Source organism: Megascapheus bottae, chromosome 24 (genome assembly GCF_031878675.1).
Source record: "Megascapheus bottae isolate mThoBot1 chromosome 24, mThoBot2.hap1, whole genome shotgun sequence".
Lineage (NCBI taxonomy): Eukaryota > Metazoa > Chordata > Mammalia > Rodentia > Geomyidae > Megascapheus > Megascapheus bottae.
In genome coordinates, this window is record NC_143532.1 from 27,053,528 (window position 1) to 27,069,114 (window position 15,587).

Sequence of the window (15,587 nt, forward strand, 5' to 3'; positions counted from 1 at the left end):
GTCCCTCAATTCTTGGCCTATTGAAAACTAAAACTCATGTCTATGACTAGAGAAGGACTGAAATGCCTCTTCTGACAGCATGTTTATGTCACCAGATAAATTTCATTTTTTTGGCCCTTCACCAATATTTTTATTAGGCATCAGAACAAGTGGCTAGACCTTATGAAACGTGAAACCCTTAGTGACTGGGCCTGGAGAGTTGGTTCCAACAGAATGAATTTGGCAATGGGGGGTTTCTAAATTGGGAAAATAAACTTACGAGTCAAGAAGTTGTAAATACTAAAAAAGAAGTATCTTTGTCTTTAACATAGGTCACTAACTTAAAAAAAGCAAAGCCAGAAAAATACCTACAATGTATACGAGATCTGCAGTTGCGATGAGGGAGTGGCCGAAAAAACATCACAGCCAAACCATATTATTTCTGCTTGGATGCATCCTGCTCTGTTTGAATCTAGAGTCTTAAATGAAGCCGAGTAGAAAAGAAACCATTATACTGCTAAGCTTCTAGGTCATAAGCTGTGCTTTCATAATTTGTGAATCAGAGCCAGAAACATGTGTTGCATGAAAGATCTGTGATTACAGCACCCGTTTTCCAGTTCCCCCAAACACTTGGCTAAATAACACAACCCCCTTCCAGTTTCATCAGCCTCAGGGGTGGCTCAGCTGGGTTTTGATCCAAAATTGCCACTTAAATCTGCCCTTTACTTCACCATGTCAATTGCACAAGATGAGCTAATTATCTACCTCCTATTGTAATTCCTTAACAAAGACACTAGCATGGTAGGGTGTGTATTTGCTGCGAAGTGACTGATGATATATCAAGTTTTTCATTCTCATTTTACTGTGGGCTCAAAAAGCAAGTAAAACATTTCTTTCACTTGCTGTGACTTTGGTGCTTCAAGGTTTTCAGCAAGGTGGAATGGACCCTGGTTTTTGGCTTTTGTTGTTGTTGTTTTCTGTCAGCCCTGTTTCCAGCAATCTGCAAGGAAAGAGGACTGGGCCAGGTTCCAGCAAAAGTAGTTCAATCAGAGCTGCAGGTTTCTGGGCTCCCTTCTTTAGGCAAATTGCATCCTTAAGTTTCTAGTCTGGTGTCTACAAGGTCCCTTACCTGCTACAGAGGCACCAATGCTGTTGTAAAATGATGCTGTAATCTGAGGACTAGGAGACAATAGCTCTATCAGCCTTACTTCAATTTCTTCAGTCAAAACAAACAAAAAAACCAAATGAAAACTGTGCAACTTGTGGGGAGAGATGGGAGGAAGCAAAGGGGTGATGTTGCCCGAGACTGTACTCATTATTTGACTTACAGAATTGTACCTTCTCTGTACAGCTTTTTAATAGTAATAAATTTTTAATAAACCTATTTCTTCACGAAGCCTCCTTGAACCAATCATGTTGCTACATTGAGGACTTTCTGTTAATATATACTATTTAAGTTGAAATTTATTTTTTCATCTGTTATAATGTTTTCTGTTATAATGAATTCTGTGATCTGGAATCTGGTTATATAGGCATTTATGATTTGTGGGATTTCAGGGTAGAAGCTTAAAACTGTGCTTCAGTTCTCTCATATATACAAAATACTAAGCTCAGTGCCAAGTATATTAAGTGGTCAAGAACTGTAAGCCATTATTATTCTGTTATCACTGGATCAAGTGGACTGGTAGCATAGGTATCTTAACATTTGCTTCAAAAACTAGCTGTAGTGACAATAACCACTCATATTGTGTTATCAAGATTGCTAAGGGAGTAGATCTTAAACATTCACACCAAACCAAAATAAATGCTGTGATGAATATATTAGTTTGATTAATCATTTTACATACCAAAACATCATGTTATATTGTAACTACATACAATTTTTAATTGCCAAACTATACCTGATAAATTATAAAGCGTGTGCATGGGATTCAGATCCTGGATTTATTCCGCATCTCTGCTATTGACTTATTTTATTTTTATCACTTTTATTTTCATGCTTCCCCATGCTTATTTTATTATAATTTTTAATTTCTTAAAATGAGTATCTTGTTCAGCATTACATTCACCACTATCCATTTTCCTCTGAATATAGTTTTAGCCATAAAATAAACAAGTAATCATAGTCTGGGTAGTCTGAATTCTAGAATATTGAAAGTTTGAAAGGAATTTCAGAATTTCAGGGAGGTAGAATTTTTTTGTTCTTAAATTACAAGTTCTTTACTTTTACTTGACATAGAGAATGGAATCTCTATGTCATCAAAGTCACTTCAAGAAATGTTTTAGAAGAATGTATAATTTGAGTATAGAATTATATATTCATATATTAATACTATTCCCACATTCTATATCATTGTGTTTATCATTGTTGTCTGATAATATTTTTGTTTTTCCTTAATTTGCTGAATATTATTTGATACTTTTTTTTGCTCAGTCAGCTGTTTGGAATAAGCAAATAGATATTTGCCTCTCTGCACTTAAATAAAATGTAATGGTTACACAAACGTGTTTGATAACAGTCTCCACCCTTTTTTCATTTGCTACTTTACATCTGTAAATTTTCCATTCTATGTAACTAGATTCTGTGTACAGAATCCTTACTTGTCAGCGAGGCATACCAGTATGCAGAGTGGGTATGTGAAGAGGACAGACTCAACCCTACAGCTTCTTAGAAGGCAGACTGAAGCTGTTTGGCCATCTTCAACCCTCCTTGTAACGCTTACTGTCATGTGATCCTGTTAGTCCATCTCATAGTAATAGGTCAGAAAAGTGGGGATTATGGGCCTCATACTTCTGCTCACCTTCCACTGGATATGTGAAATCTTTGAGCTGTTACATGCACAACTGCAAGTCTATAGGATAGTTGAGAACAGAATTTGAATATACAGGGCTAGGAGTTTGGCCTATTGGTAGAGTGCTTGCCTAGCATGCATAAAGACCCTGGTTTGATTCTTCAGAACCACATACATTGAAAAAGAATGAAATGGTGCTGTGGCTCAAGTGGTAGAGCTCTAACCTTGAGAAAGCCCCAGGACAGAGCTCAGATCCAGAGCCCTGGGACTGGCAAAAAAAGAATTTGGATACACAATGTTAGGCCACTTGTATGCTCATTATAGATGATCATAATTCACTTTTTGTTCAGTGGTGTCTGATAATAAATGGGAGAGTTCTAGATATCTTGGGTTAAGAGATTCATTTTTCTTTTCTTTTTACTTATTTATTTTGCCATTCCTGGGGCTTGAACTCAGGGCCTACGCATTGCCCTTGGGACAATTTCTGACTACTCCTGTTTTGTCCCACTATCCTTCTTGTAATTTACAATTACTTTTGTTTATTAAATGATAAAGTTTAAAATAACTTTATTTCTTGCTTTATCAGTCATAGAACATGACCAATATCAACTTCTTGCTGTGAAAGATAATTAGCTCACTTTCTTTTTAGCCCCTCACTGAGTTGTCAATAAGCTGTAGAATTTGTCCCAGTCCATTACTTAGTTTAGATTTTAAAGTTCCTCTTCTGAATCATCTTTATATTCTTTTCTGTAACTATCATTGTTAGTTAATTTATATTTTAACGGAATTGAGGTTCATGCTTAGATCTTGGGTATTCCATCCTCTTCATGTCGATTCTCTTGGTTGAATGGATTTCAAGTATTGTTTGCAAGAAAGTTTCACAAATGTTATGATTCTTGAGTGCTTGTTGAGTCTTTACATAGTTCAGAATTTTTTTAAAATGGATCAAGAAAATGTATCATATATATGCAATGGGATTTTACTTATCTATTAGGAATTTTATTTGCAAGAAAATGTATGGATTTGGAAAAAATATGTTAAAGTAAGGTCAGAAATACAAAGGAAACATTTTTTCTCATATGTGGAGATTAGGTCTAAATTATATACATATTTATATATGTAAGCACAGAGTCATAAGCATTTTACACAAACATATTAACCAAAGTATGCCATATGCAGGGGAAGATCCAATGGTGTAACTCCTTTGAACAACTTAGTTTTACAAAATGAACACCAAGAACATATTTTGTGGTGAGGCATGCAAAAGACTGGGGGTGGGGGGAAGTCGGGAGAATGGAGACAGGACAGGAGAATGCAGTCACAATCTTCAGTGTGCATTTGTGAAAATGAAACAAGGTTACTTGAGTGGATGAGTGGAGAATAATTGCAGGGATAACACCAAATTTACATACTGCATTGAAACCTCTGTACAACTACTGATAGAAAAAAATATTTTTGTAAGTGGCAGATAGATTAAGCCTTAAATGAAAAAGCCAAGTGAGATACTCAGTTTGAGCCCCAATACACAAATATAGTCACACACACACACAGATTCACAGCATTATAAAAAATATGGCAAATAATTTTTCATTTGCCTTTATAATGGGATTAAAACAACAACTACAACAAACCTGGATATGTGCTGGTGGCTCATGCCTGTAATCCTGGTTACTCAGGAGGCTGAAATTTAAGGATTGTGATTCAAAGCCAACCCAGGCAGTTAAGTCAGTAAAACTTTTATCTCAAATTCAGAACCAAAAAGCCAGAAGTGGAGCTGTGACCCAAGTAGTAGAGCACTAGCCCTGAACACAAGTACAGGTTGAGTTCAAGCACCAGGAGCTGGCACAAAAAATATAGACACACAAACAAGAAGGAAAACTTAGGAACTTGATTTGGAGAAGTACCAGAAAATGTTTGTTTTCATTTGGTTAGTATGATTTTGAGTGTCTCCAAGAATTTCTACAAATGATTCAACCTTATTCTTATTTAGGTGTGTGTGTGTGTGTGTGTGTGTGCGCACACACATGCATGTTTATGTGTATGTTCATGTCTTGGGGCTTGAACTCAGGGCATGGGTGCTGTTTCTTTCTTTCCATATATTTTTAATTGTAATTAATAGAAGGGTTACATTATATTCACCAGAGAGAGGGTGCATTACCTCACATACATTGATACCCTTTCTCATGTTTTGGTCCCCATTTTCCTCCCACCACCCCCACCCCTCATCTTGTTTTCCCCCTTCCCTATCCTATTTCAAATAACCAAATATGTATATATACAGTATATCAGATAGCAAGGTGAAATACTGTAACAATATGAGATAACCAAGGGATAGCAAAAAGAGATAAGAGATAACATAGTACATTAAGGACAACAATCACTCATTATATGGCTTTTGTTTCTATATCCTGAAGGTCCCTTCATTTAGCTTCATACTATATGGCCTATAGGATGTCCTGTCTAGGTTTTGTTCTATTGTAAATCTCTGTTAGGAAAGCCCAACATTTCTAGTGATTATCACAAATGATTTCCGTCATTTCCCATTGAGCCTATGGTCCTTTGAGTCTGGCTTACTTCACTTAATAGGATTTTTTTCTGTCTTTCCATTTCCTTACAAATGGGACAGTGTTCTTTCTGACAGCAGTGTAGAATTCCATAGTGTATAAATACCACATCTTGTTGGTCCACTCATCAACTGAGGGGCATCTGGGTTGGTTCCATAGCTTTGCTATGGTAAATAGTGCTGTAATGAACATGGTTGTGCTAATGGATTTAGTATGTCCTTGTTTCTGGACAAGTGGGTAAATGCCAAGGAGTGGAATTGCTAGGTCATAGGGGAGTTCTATGTTTATTCTTTTGAGGAACTGCGATACTGCTTTCCATAGTGGTTGAATGAGTTTGTACTCCCACCAACAATGTAGTAGTGATCCCTCCTGGCCACATCCCCTCCAGCATCTGTTGTTATTAAATTTCTTGATCCTGGCCATTCTAACTGCAGTGAGGTAGAATCTTAGAGTTGTTTTGATTTGCATTTCTTTTATGACCAGAGATGTTGAGCATTTCTTCATGTGTCCATAGGCCATTCTTATTTCTTCTTCAGAGAAGACTCTTTAAGTCTTTGGCGCATCTTTTAATGGGATGGTTGTTTCTTTGAAGATCAGTTTGGGAGTGATTCAATTTTTAGAGCTGTTGACATATTTTAGATATGAGGCTTTTGTCCATTGTATGGTTAGTGAAGAGCTTCTCCCACGCACTCTGTAGGCCTTCTGGTTACTTTGTTAGCTATGTTCTTTGCCATACAGAAACTCTGCAGTTTAATGCAGTTTGGGTGCTGTTTCTAAGCAGTTTTTTTTTTTTTTTTTTTTTTAACGGAAGGTTAGCACTGTAGCAATTGAGCCATAGCTTTGCTTCTACCTTTGACAGGTAAACATTGGAGAAAGCCCCTACCTGCACTTACAGGAAACAAAGGGCTGGTGGGAGGTGGAGGATTCTTGTTGCTTGAGAGCATTCAGCATGCTGGTACTTTCAGGTATCAAGTTTGAGTCTCAGTGCTACCACTGTCTTATTTGTCTTCAAAGCACAATTGACCACCCATGTCCCTGAACCCAACTAGAATAAGTACCACGAGAATGAAAATGCTGTTTTTTGTTCCACCATGCTGCCAGAACAATGTCTGGAATATATCTAGATGCTTGCAAGTACTTGACTGAATTATCCCAAGCTTTCCCATGTGTCAGCAATTCAATTTTAGCAGTGTATGTTTCTGACTTATGAAACTTGTTTCCTTTTTTCTCTTACTGCATTGCCTTGGATTCCTTTTACCATTGATTTCTTTCCTCCTTAATTTCTTTTAGAGTATAGGTCATTTGTTCTGGAAGATGACCTATCTCTTGGATTAAATTTTGTTTCCTAGCTCTCCTCTGCTTTGTAAAGTTTTCTTTTTAAATCTACTATCTAAGTCGTTTCTTGTCATCTTTCTCATAATGAGCATAACAGCTTTGTGGGTACTCAGTTAACAATGTGGGTGGCCTTCTGAAACTTTTCCTACCCACTCTGAACACTTAAAAAAACTCTGAAGAAATTAGCACATATGTTGTACAAGGGGTTTTCATTATGACATTTATATATATATATAATGATAACATATATATACACACAGTGTGCCTCACTGAAATCACCCCCTTTATGTCCCTCCTACATCTGAAAAATCTGAAAACTGTATTTGTGTATAACATACTTTGTTCCTATTCACCCCCATTCGCCCGTCGTGCCTCCCCACTGGCCATACGTACTCTTCCTGTCATTCATTTTTCATTTTTAATCAATTATACTATGCAGTTTCATCATAGAATTCACATGTTATAATATACTCAAATTTCCTGTATCTATGGTTTGCTTTTCTCCCATCCCCACCTGAAAGCTATTGAACACTGAATTCTTCTCCTAGCTGTTTCTAGCTCAGAACATCCCTCTTAGGCAGTAAGACACAAGTCAAAGAAAGAAACAACCTAGGACAAAAAGCATCAGAATAAGGCCATATAATGTGAAGCTAATTGAAAGGACCTCCAGGATAGTGAAACAAAAGCCATATAATGAATGATTGTTGTCCTTAATGTACTATGTTGTCTCTCATCTCCTTTGCTGTCCCTTGGTTATCTCATATTGGTATAGTATCTCACTTTGTTATCTGATATATTGAATTTATTTGTATTTGGATATTTGAAATTTGATCGGGAAGGGGGGAAAACCAAGACGGGTGGGGGGTGTGGGGAGGGAGGGAAATGGGTACCAAGACATGTGAAAGGGTATCAATGTATGCGAATTAATGCACCTTCTATTTGGCAAATATCATGTAACCCTTTTAATAATTACAATAAAAAAATGAACAAAAAAAACACAAAAAAACAAACAAACAAAAAAAAAGAACCAACCTGTGAGCGTTGCCTTAGTTGGTAGAGGGCTGGCCTAGCAAGTGTGAAGCCTTATAAACCAACAAAATAACTGAAGGAAACAGGCTGATGGAAAGCCCAATCTTCAGTTCACCACACCTAGTGAAGAGCAGGAGTAAAATGATATTGGCTCACATTTTTCTTCACTGGCTAGGAGAAGAGCAAAGAGCACCTTTTAGGGAGAAGTAAGGAAAGAGAGAGGGTTGGCCCTTTAGACTACCCATTTATGTTACAAATTAGAAAGAATCCTAAAGTGACATCATTAGGTGACTTCCACCTGTGTATGTTGTTTACCTTTAAAAGCTCAGCCTCATGGAAGGTCGGGGCTGCGTTCTACGAGCCTGGAAGTGGAGAGTAGCCTCTCCACAGCTAGTAAAATGACTCCTAGCTAGTTTACTGAGTGCTGGGGACTCTATTGCTGTGGTGATTGGGGACCCCCCCAAAATGACTGGGATATTCTGAAACCCATAAGGGTCATGCTATCTGGTGGAATAGTGTATACTATAAAGCACTCTTCCTTTAAAATAATATAGAATTTCACTCAGGTCTGAGTTTCAAATAACAGAAAACCTGAGGTGAAGGCTGGGTTCTGGTTGCTTATGCTTATAATTTTGGCTACTCAGAAGGCTGCGATCTATGGATCATGGTTTGAAGATAGCGCAAGCAGGAAAGTCAGTGAGACTTTTCTTTCCTTCCTTCCTTCCTTCCTTCTTTTCTTTTTGTTGGGGGGGGGGGGTTGGGGCTTGAACTCAGGCCTGGAGCACTGTCCCTGAGCTTTTATGCTTCTAGTGCTCTGCCACTTTGAGCCTCAGAGTCACTTCCAGTTTTGTGGTGGTTAAAGTCTCACAGACTTTTCTGCTTAGGCTAGTTTTGAACCACCCTTTTGAGTAGCTATCTGTGACTTTGTTTTTTTTGTTTGTATTGTATCGTGCAGAGGGGTTAGCGTTACATAAGTCAAATAATGCATACATTTCTTCTGCAAGACTCAAAAAAAACCCCAAACAGAAACTGTAATATCTCAGCCATTTTGGGGGGCCCAGAACCCCCCCAGCAATGGCGTCACCAGCCTCAGTGAACCAAGCTAGGAGTCAGTTTAATAGCAATGTAGCGGCTACTCTCTACCTTTGGGCTGATAGAGAGTAGCCCAGACCTTCTGTGGAGCTGAGTTTTTTAAGGGTAAACACCACACTCAGGTGGTCGTCACCATATAATGTCACCTTAGGATGCCTGTAGTCAATGACTACAAGGATGGGACCACATGCAGGTGGTTGAGCAGATTAAGCATTTTTACAAAAACAAGTTGGTAGCTAAGCCTACCATGTTATTACAGAAATCCCCAGAAATAATGGAGATGTGCCTCAATTGGTAGAGCACTAGCTTTGAGCAAAAAGTCAGAGCTCAAGGCCTGAGTTCAAGCCCCAGTACCAACCTTAAAAAAAAAAAAAGACAGAGGTGGAGGTACAGCCATCAAATCCTGTCACTATTCAAACTTAAGCCTCACCTAAGGCTAGGGGTACTAGTGGGTGCTAGGGGTATGTACTTTGGGGGATACATAGTCCTGGGAGATCATGGTCCCTGTGCCTCACTCCAAACCCAAACTCTTGAGAGAGCAGGGCTGGAAAAGTCAATTTTGGTTTCTGCACTATACCAGAGCACTAGTAAGAGCAACTTACTAAATTTCATTGTACTCTGAGCCATGTACACTGGTATGAGCCTGTTGATATTCAAACAACCCTTTTCACTGTGCTCACTAAGCCCTTCTCACAGTGCTGGCTGTGCCCAGAAGGGTGCTCTACTAATCCTTGAACCATAGAATCTTTTGTTTTAAATCTCCAAAACCATATACTAATTCTAACAGGTCTTTTGCCTTCAGTTTAAGACAGGAGGCTGTGCTTCTATGGCTTGTTTGCTCATCTTTTCTCCTTTATTTTTCATTTACATTTTTAGTTTCTGAAGATTCGGGGCTTTTATGATCTGGCAACACTCTCCTATGCTTCTCAACCTTTCCTTGATTGAAATGGGGCCTCTCTGTTCTACTAGAATTGTTTTCACATTGTATTGACTCTTGTACTTTTATATGCCATCTACTTAATATGTATGCTCACAAGGCACAGAGCCATGCCTGAATCTACTCTTTTAAGATTTTTGTGGAAAGTTAGACATATTCAGGTTCCACACAGGTTTACTGGTATTCACAGCCAACACAAGTACGTCACATCCTGCAGATGGCATGAAGATGATCCCATGTTCTGATTTTTAAACACTGAAATATGAGTTTTTAGATTTAAATAAAATGCAGGAAATCTGGAAATTACATGTCTGGAAATGATGCTCTGGAAATATAGTTGAATTTGCTATTCAGTCCACAATTTCCAACAGACGTTGCTTGTACAATAAACGTACACAGTGATTCTGCCATTGTGATAGAAGAAGCTTTAAATCAGATTTAAATCTTGTCATGCCTGGATAAATGTGCTAATATTTTCAGTCAGTCTCTGGTGCAGCTGTTAAAGCATGTGGGTTCTGCAAACCAAATGGGGTTTCTAAATTTCTTATGATTTCTGTGTTCTAATTCTTAAGATTTTCTACTTTTTTAATTAGAAAACATATCTGATTAGGTGAAAATCAAGATTTACTGATCTTCTAGAGCAATAAAATTCAAATTTCTTCAAAGTACCAAGTTGCTACATATGTTATAGGTTTTGAATGCTTCCAGAAGCAGAGAAAATCTGAAGAACATTGCATATGGAACAGTTGAGCAGGAAGCAACACTCATTCAGAAAACAGCATTTGCAAATGAGGTTTGATTTCAACGAAGACAGCAGTTTTCTGGCAATTAAGCTCAGCTAATAATTTAAAAAACTTTCTAATTCTTAAAAATACCAATTAACTTTCTTTGGAATTTCAATACATGCTAATTTTTTTTGCTTTGTTTCTCCATGGGTTTCTTGCTTGTTTTTATTCATGCCTAAATTTTACAAACTAGCTTCCTTACTCAAGCTTACCTTTTCATAAATTCTCTTCATATATTAAGTCAACTAATTAATTTCCTCTTTGTCATATCTTTCTCAAGATGTTCTGGAAAGTTAGTTTTTTTAAAAAATTCTCATTTTATAAAGTAATATATATGCAATTTCTTTTTTAAGATCTAGGCATCATATGCTAAAATTAGTGACTCTTCTAATTTTTGCCATGTGCTCACATATCCATTTATCTGACATCAGCTGATTTTTTTTTTGATACTTTCAGACTTCCGATAAGCTGCATACATTTTGTGGCAAACCTGATTTCTCAGATGAAACTCCCTAAGACTGACCAGGAAAATGCCCGAGAGTGGGCTTAAACTAATAGGCTACCCTATAACATTTAGGAATACATTCATAAAATGTAAATATTTTAGCTATTTCCTATTTTTATTTACATTTGCTTAAGTAATTTGGTAGTAAAATATGTGTGATGGCAGATGGCAGATTTTCCTTTATTCCATGTCCAAGTCAATTAAATGAAAATACTCAGGAGTACTAATCTCAGGATGTGACGCCTAAACAAAGAACGTGTTCCAATACATTCATCAATTCAGAAATAAAATTTAATGACTTTAATTTTGCTTGTACAATGTTAGCAGCTCTAAATATATTTTTGAACAATTCTATGTGTTTTCAGCAGTTCAAAGAAAATGTTAGGTAAGGTATAGATTTATTAAATATTTTAGTTCAAACTCTATACTTAGCAAAAATACAAATCATGTTTACAAGGTAAACATTATATAATATCTCCATATACTAAAATATTATTGATAACACAGTTTCTGAGAAATGAAGTACCAGCTGGCCAATTTTCCTTGAATGATGTATATTAGCATCTTTTTCTAGCACAGTACCATTTAAAAATGTTTGCTACTCCTCAGTACCTTTTGATTTCCAGGAAGCATTATTAGTTTGCAAGTTCATTTTAATAGCAGGAAGATGAGAATTCAGTTTAAAGACAGATTCATTTTGATGAGTCACTTAACCATAAAACACACAGTCATGGGGCTGGGAGTTTGGCCTAGTGGTAGAGTGCTTGCCTAGCATGCACAAAGACCGGGCTTGATTCCTCGGTACTACATACAAAGAAAAAGCCAGGAGTGGTGCTGTGACTCAAGTGGTGGAGCGTACTAGCCTTGAGAAAGCCCAAGGACAGTGAGCAGGGCCTGAGTTCAAGCCCCAAGACTGGAGGGGGGGAGGGGGAAGAAAAAGAAAACATGCAGTGATGTGAATTATGAATTCATAAACTATTTCTATTGTTCAGTGAAGCTTCTCAGTATAGTTAGCATAATCATGAAAACTTTGCTCTTGCTTGATTCAAAGTACTTCTGACCATTACATTAGCAGTGGCATGCACTGTTCTCATATCTCTACCTAGGGTGATGCAAAATCACCCTACCAGCATGATGGGTTCATACATTAATGGCTGCCTTGATTAAGTATCAGCACAAAATTCAACACATTTCTAGAAAAGCTGTCCCAACAGATTCTCTTATCCCTCCTGTCTAGCTAACCAGACAGGAGTCCTCATTGCATGTTTTGACTTCTCCTTCCAGAAGCAGATTCATCACCACCTTGGTCAAATAGCTGCATGTTCCTCTTTTTCCCAGTGGGGGAGTGTTGTAGAAGGAAGTCATGTCATCCTACAGAGGAAAACAGTAAGTAAGTCATTTGATTTCTGTGTGTGTAAAGAGTTGACAGCTAGAATCAATGTCAGCCTGGGCGGGGTGGAATAAATTCACAGAAAGATTTCCTTATGGAAAATATAAGCTTCCCAAGCTTTCCTTTCATTTTCCTGAGGTAAACTGCAAACATATAAAGCAAAGACAGACAGTTTTAGTATGCTTCTTTTTGCTGGTAATTTTTATTTACTTAGGAAACCTTTTCCACAGATGAGCTTAAAATATTAAACAAAGAGCCTAGAAGGGACTCTACTGGGCAGCACGTAGCCTATTCTGTATTTCCATCTTCCTCAGAACTTAACTTTATAGCATTCTGGAACCAATGGCACCAATCTGAAAATACACATTTAATTGCAGACTATATAAAGAAAATTTATCCCTTCCTCAATATTTTTTTTGTCACCAACTGTATAGCTGAGCTGACTAGTAATTAAACTAAAAAATAGCATTAATTCTACAATAAATCAGACTGCCTCTCAGTACTCTATTTTATACTCTGTGAGCTTGTTTTATAAGTTAAATAAGAGATTAGGGATATTTTAAAGATATGAGATTATGAAAAAATTTGACAAAGAGCTGGTTTCACTACTTACTTGTTTTTCAATTTCTTTCAGCTGACTCTCATCTTTTTGGAATTCATGAAATGCTTCTTTCACTAGGTTGTCTAGATCCACTTTGTCTTGAAATTCTAGTTCAGGGTTTCTTTCCAGTACAATGGATACAATCATTAGTAACTAGAAGAGACAGACATTGAAAGCCCATTATATGACACAGTGTGGACATGCTCTCATTCTTTAATCCAACAAATGGATGACCCTGGTATTTCATGGTGTCTCCTGTATTATATAAGAGGCTTAAGGAGCTTCTACAGATGGAATTCTTTCAGTTTTAAAAATTACTAGCAAAAGTATTTTTGGAAAATGCTTATTTGTTCATGTGTGTAGCTCCATAACTATATATGATTTTTTTAGTGACTTACATAAGGCTAATAGCATAAAAATGACTTTCTTAGGGGCTGGGAGTTTGGTCTAGTGGTAGAGTGCTTACCTAGCATGCACAAAGACCCGGGTTCAATTCCTCGATACCACATACATAGAAAAAAGCCGCAAGTGGTGCTGAGGCTCAAGTGGTAGAGCTGTACCCTTGAGAAAGTTCAAGGACAGTGCTCAGGCCCTGAGCTCAAGCCCAGGACTGGAAAAAAAAAGACTTTCCTAACTCTGTACATAATACATGGTATTGTATTCAAAACTCTTTAAGGTTTTTTGGACCTTTGGGTATCAATCCTATCTGGAAAGCCACCAAATACATTGTCCATTTGAGCAGGCTGTCAGGGAAGAGGTGGTAAGAAACACAGCCAAAGAAGGGAGGTAGATTTAACAAACACTCTGGAACTCATGTCATGATTAAGAGACTTAGAGCTAAGCACCTCAAAATGAGTGTAACCTTAATGTGTGTTTTAAAACACACTTAACTCTGAGTTTCTTATGATGTAAATATTATTTGGTCTGAATAAACTACTTTGGTTTAAGGCATCAACTCATCTTTTGGCCATTCTAAACATTTATCACCAGATGTAATATTCACAGTTGATGACAAATTCTTACATGCGAAGACTGTCTAAACATGCAATGTATGGTAAAAGCTGAGATAATGCTTGTCTTTCATTTGCACAGTGAACAATTAACAGGCTTTTTAGTACTCAATCTGAGAATCTTACGATTTTACCTAAATGTTTCCAAAACAGGCCCTGAAAGATCCAAAAGAGACACTTTCAGTAAAATGCAGGAGTTTCACGTGAGAGACCCAGGTGGCAGGCTTCTGCCAGAAGATGAATTGTTTTGCAGTTGTAATGGAAGTTTGTTTTTTTTTTCCCCTGCAAAGGGCTAGTTTGGTCCTCAATAAAAACCTTTTTGTCCACTGTTTGTCCTAGATAATTAATCAGTATCCACAGTATCGGTGGAACTCCCCTTCAGGAAACAGAGTCTAGTAGAGACAGTCCCAGGAAAGAGATGCAGTGTGACTGGGGCTTTACTCTACTTGACCTCACTGTACTTTTTTTTTTTTTGGTTGGTCATGGGACTTGAACTCTGAACCCAGGCACTGTCCCTGAGCTCTTCAGCTCAAGAGTACCGCCCTACCCCTGAGCCACCGTGCCACTTCCTTAATAGAATATTTTATAGTGACAGAGGGTATGTGTGTATTTGGATATACTTGTCCATGTGTTTAGCACTTTACCCAAAGCCATGATGACAGAGCCCATAATGTAGTCTCCCCAAAGACAAATGCTTGGAAAGCTGTCTTTCAAAAAGAAATCAGTACTATTGGGTGTGGGGAAATTTTTGTGTACTATAATTTAGTGAAATGTTGAGATTTCTACAGTAATAATGTTATTTATTTATTTATTTATTTATTTATTGTCAGTTGTGGGACTTGAACTCTGGGCCTGGGCATTTTCCCTGAGCTCTTTAACTCAAGGCTAGAACTCTACCACTTGAGCCACAGCACCACTTCTGGTTTTCTGGTGGTTAATTGGAGATAAAAGTCTCCTGGACTTTTTGTGCTGGGGCTGGCTTTGAACTAAGGTCTTCAGATTTCAGCCCCCTGAATAGCTAGGATGACAGGCATGAGCCACTGGCACCCAGCTAATGTATTATTTTGTAAACAGAAAAAACACCATGAATAACATGATCCCTTTGTTTATTATGATATGCTGTTGAAAGACTAGGCTATCAGTTTTTCCCTATGGAAGGAGTTTAGGGTGTTTGGCTTTTATGTGCGCCTTGCCTTGGGTGACTACACTAGGAGAGCTTACAATCTGGTGAGGGACATTTTTCTTGGTTCCCTGAGCATTTTTCCTATACTACTTTTCAGTAAAGAGATAGAAAGTACGTCTTCAGTGATCCATGTCTTTTAATACAAACCTCTACGACAATCTGTCTGTACTTCGGCTGGTCAATATTTCCCAACATGTCTTCAACAAGGAGAGAAAAGTTCATCTCATACATGGTCATGTCTGACAGGGTTGGTTGCTGAAAAAAAATACACCATCACATTAACATGTTGAATGTCATAGTATACTTCTCAATTAATTGGGGAATTTAATGTTCTAAGGAATAATCTCTTCTAGCTTCTATAAAACCTTCGAGAGCATTTCTAGCT

At 37.5% G+C, this 15,587-nt stretch overlaps 1 protein-coding gene across 2 annotated transcripts in view; it reads right to left on the reverse strand.

Annotated features, from left to right (window-relative positions):
* Window positions 1-11,303: 11,303 nt before the first annotated feature.
* Phkb (phosphorylase kinase regulatory subunit beta) overlaps window positions 11,304-15,587 on the reverse strand; it is a 210,914-nt gene continuing 206,630 nt past the window's right edge. For both annotated transcript variants that reach the window (XM_090357682.1, XM_090357683.1), the window contains exons 29-31: window positions 15,350-15,457; window positions 13,022-13,162; window positions 11,304-12,389 (exon numbers count right to left, since the gene is read on the reverse strand). In XM_090357682.1, the coding sequence (XP_090213808.1) occupies window positions 12,252-12,389; window positions 13,022-13,162; window positions 15,350-15,457 (387 nt within the window). In that variant the 3' untranslated portion in view covers window positions 11,304-12,251. The remainder of the gene's footprint in view (window positions 12,390-13,021; window positions 13,163-15,349; window positions 15,458-15,587) is intronic.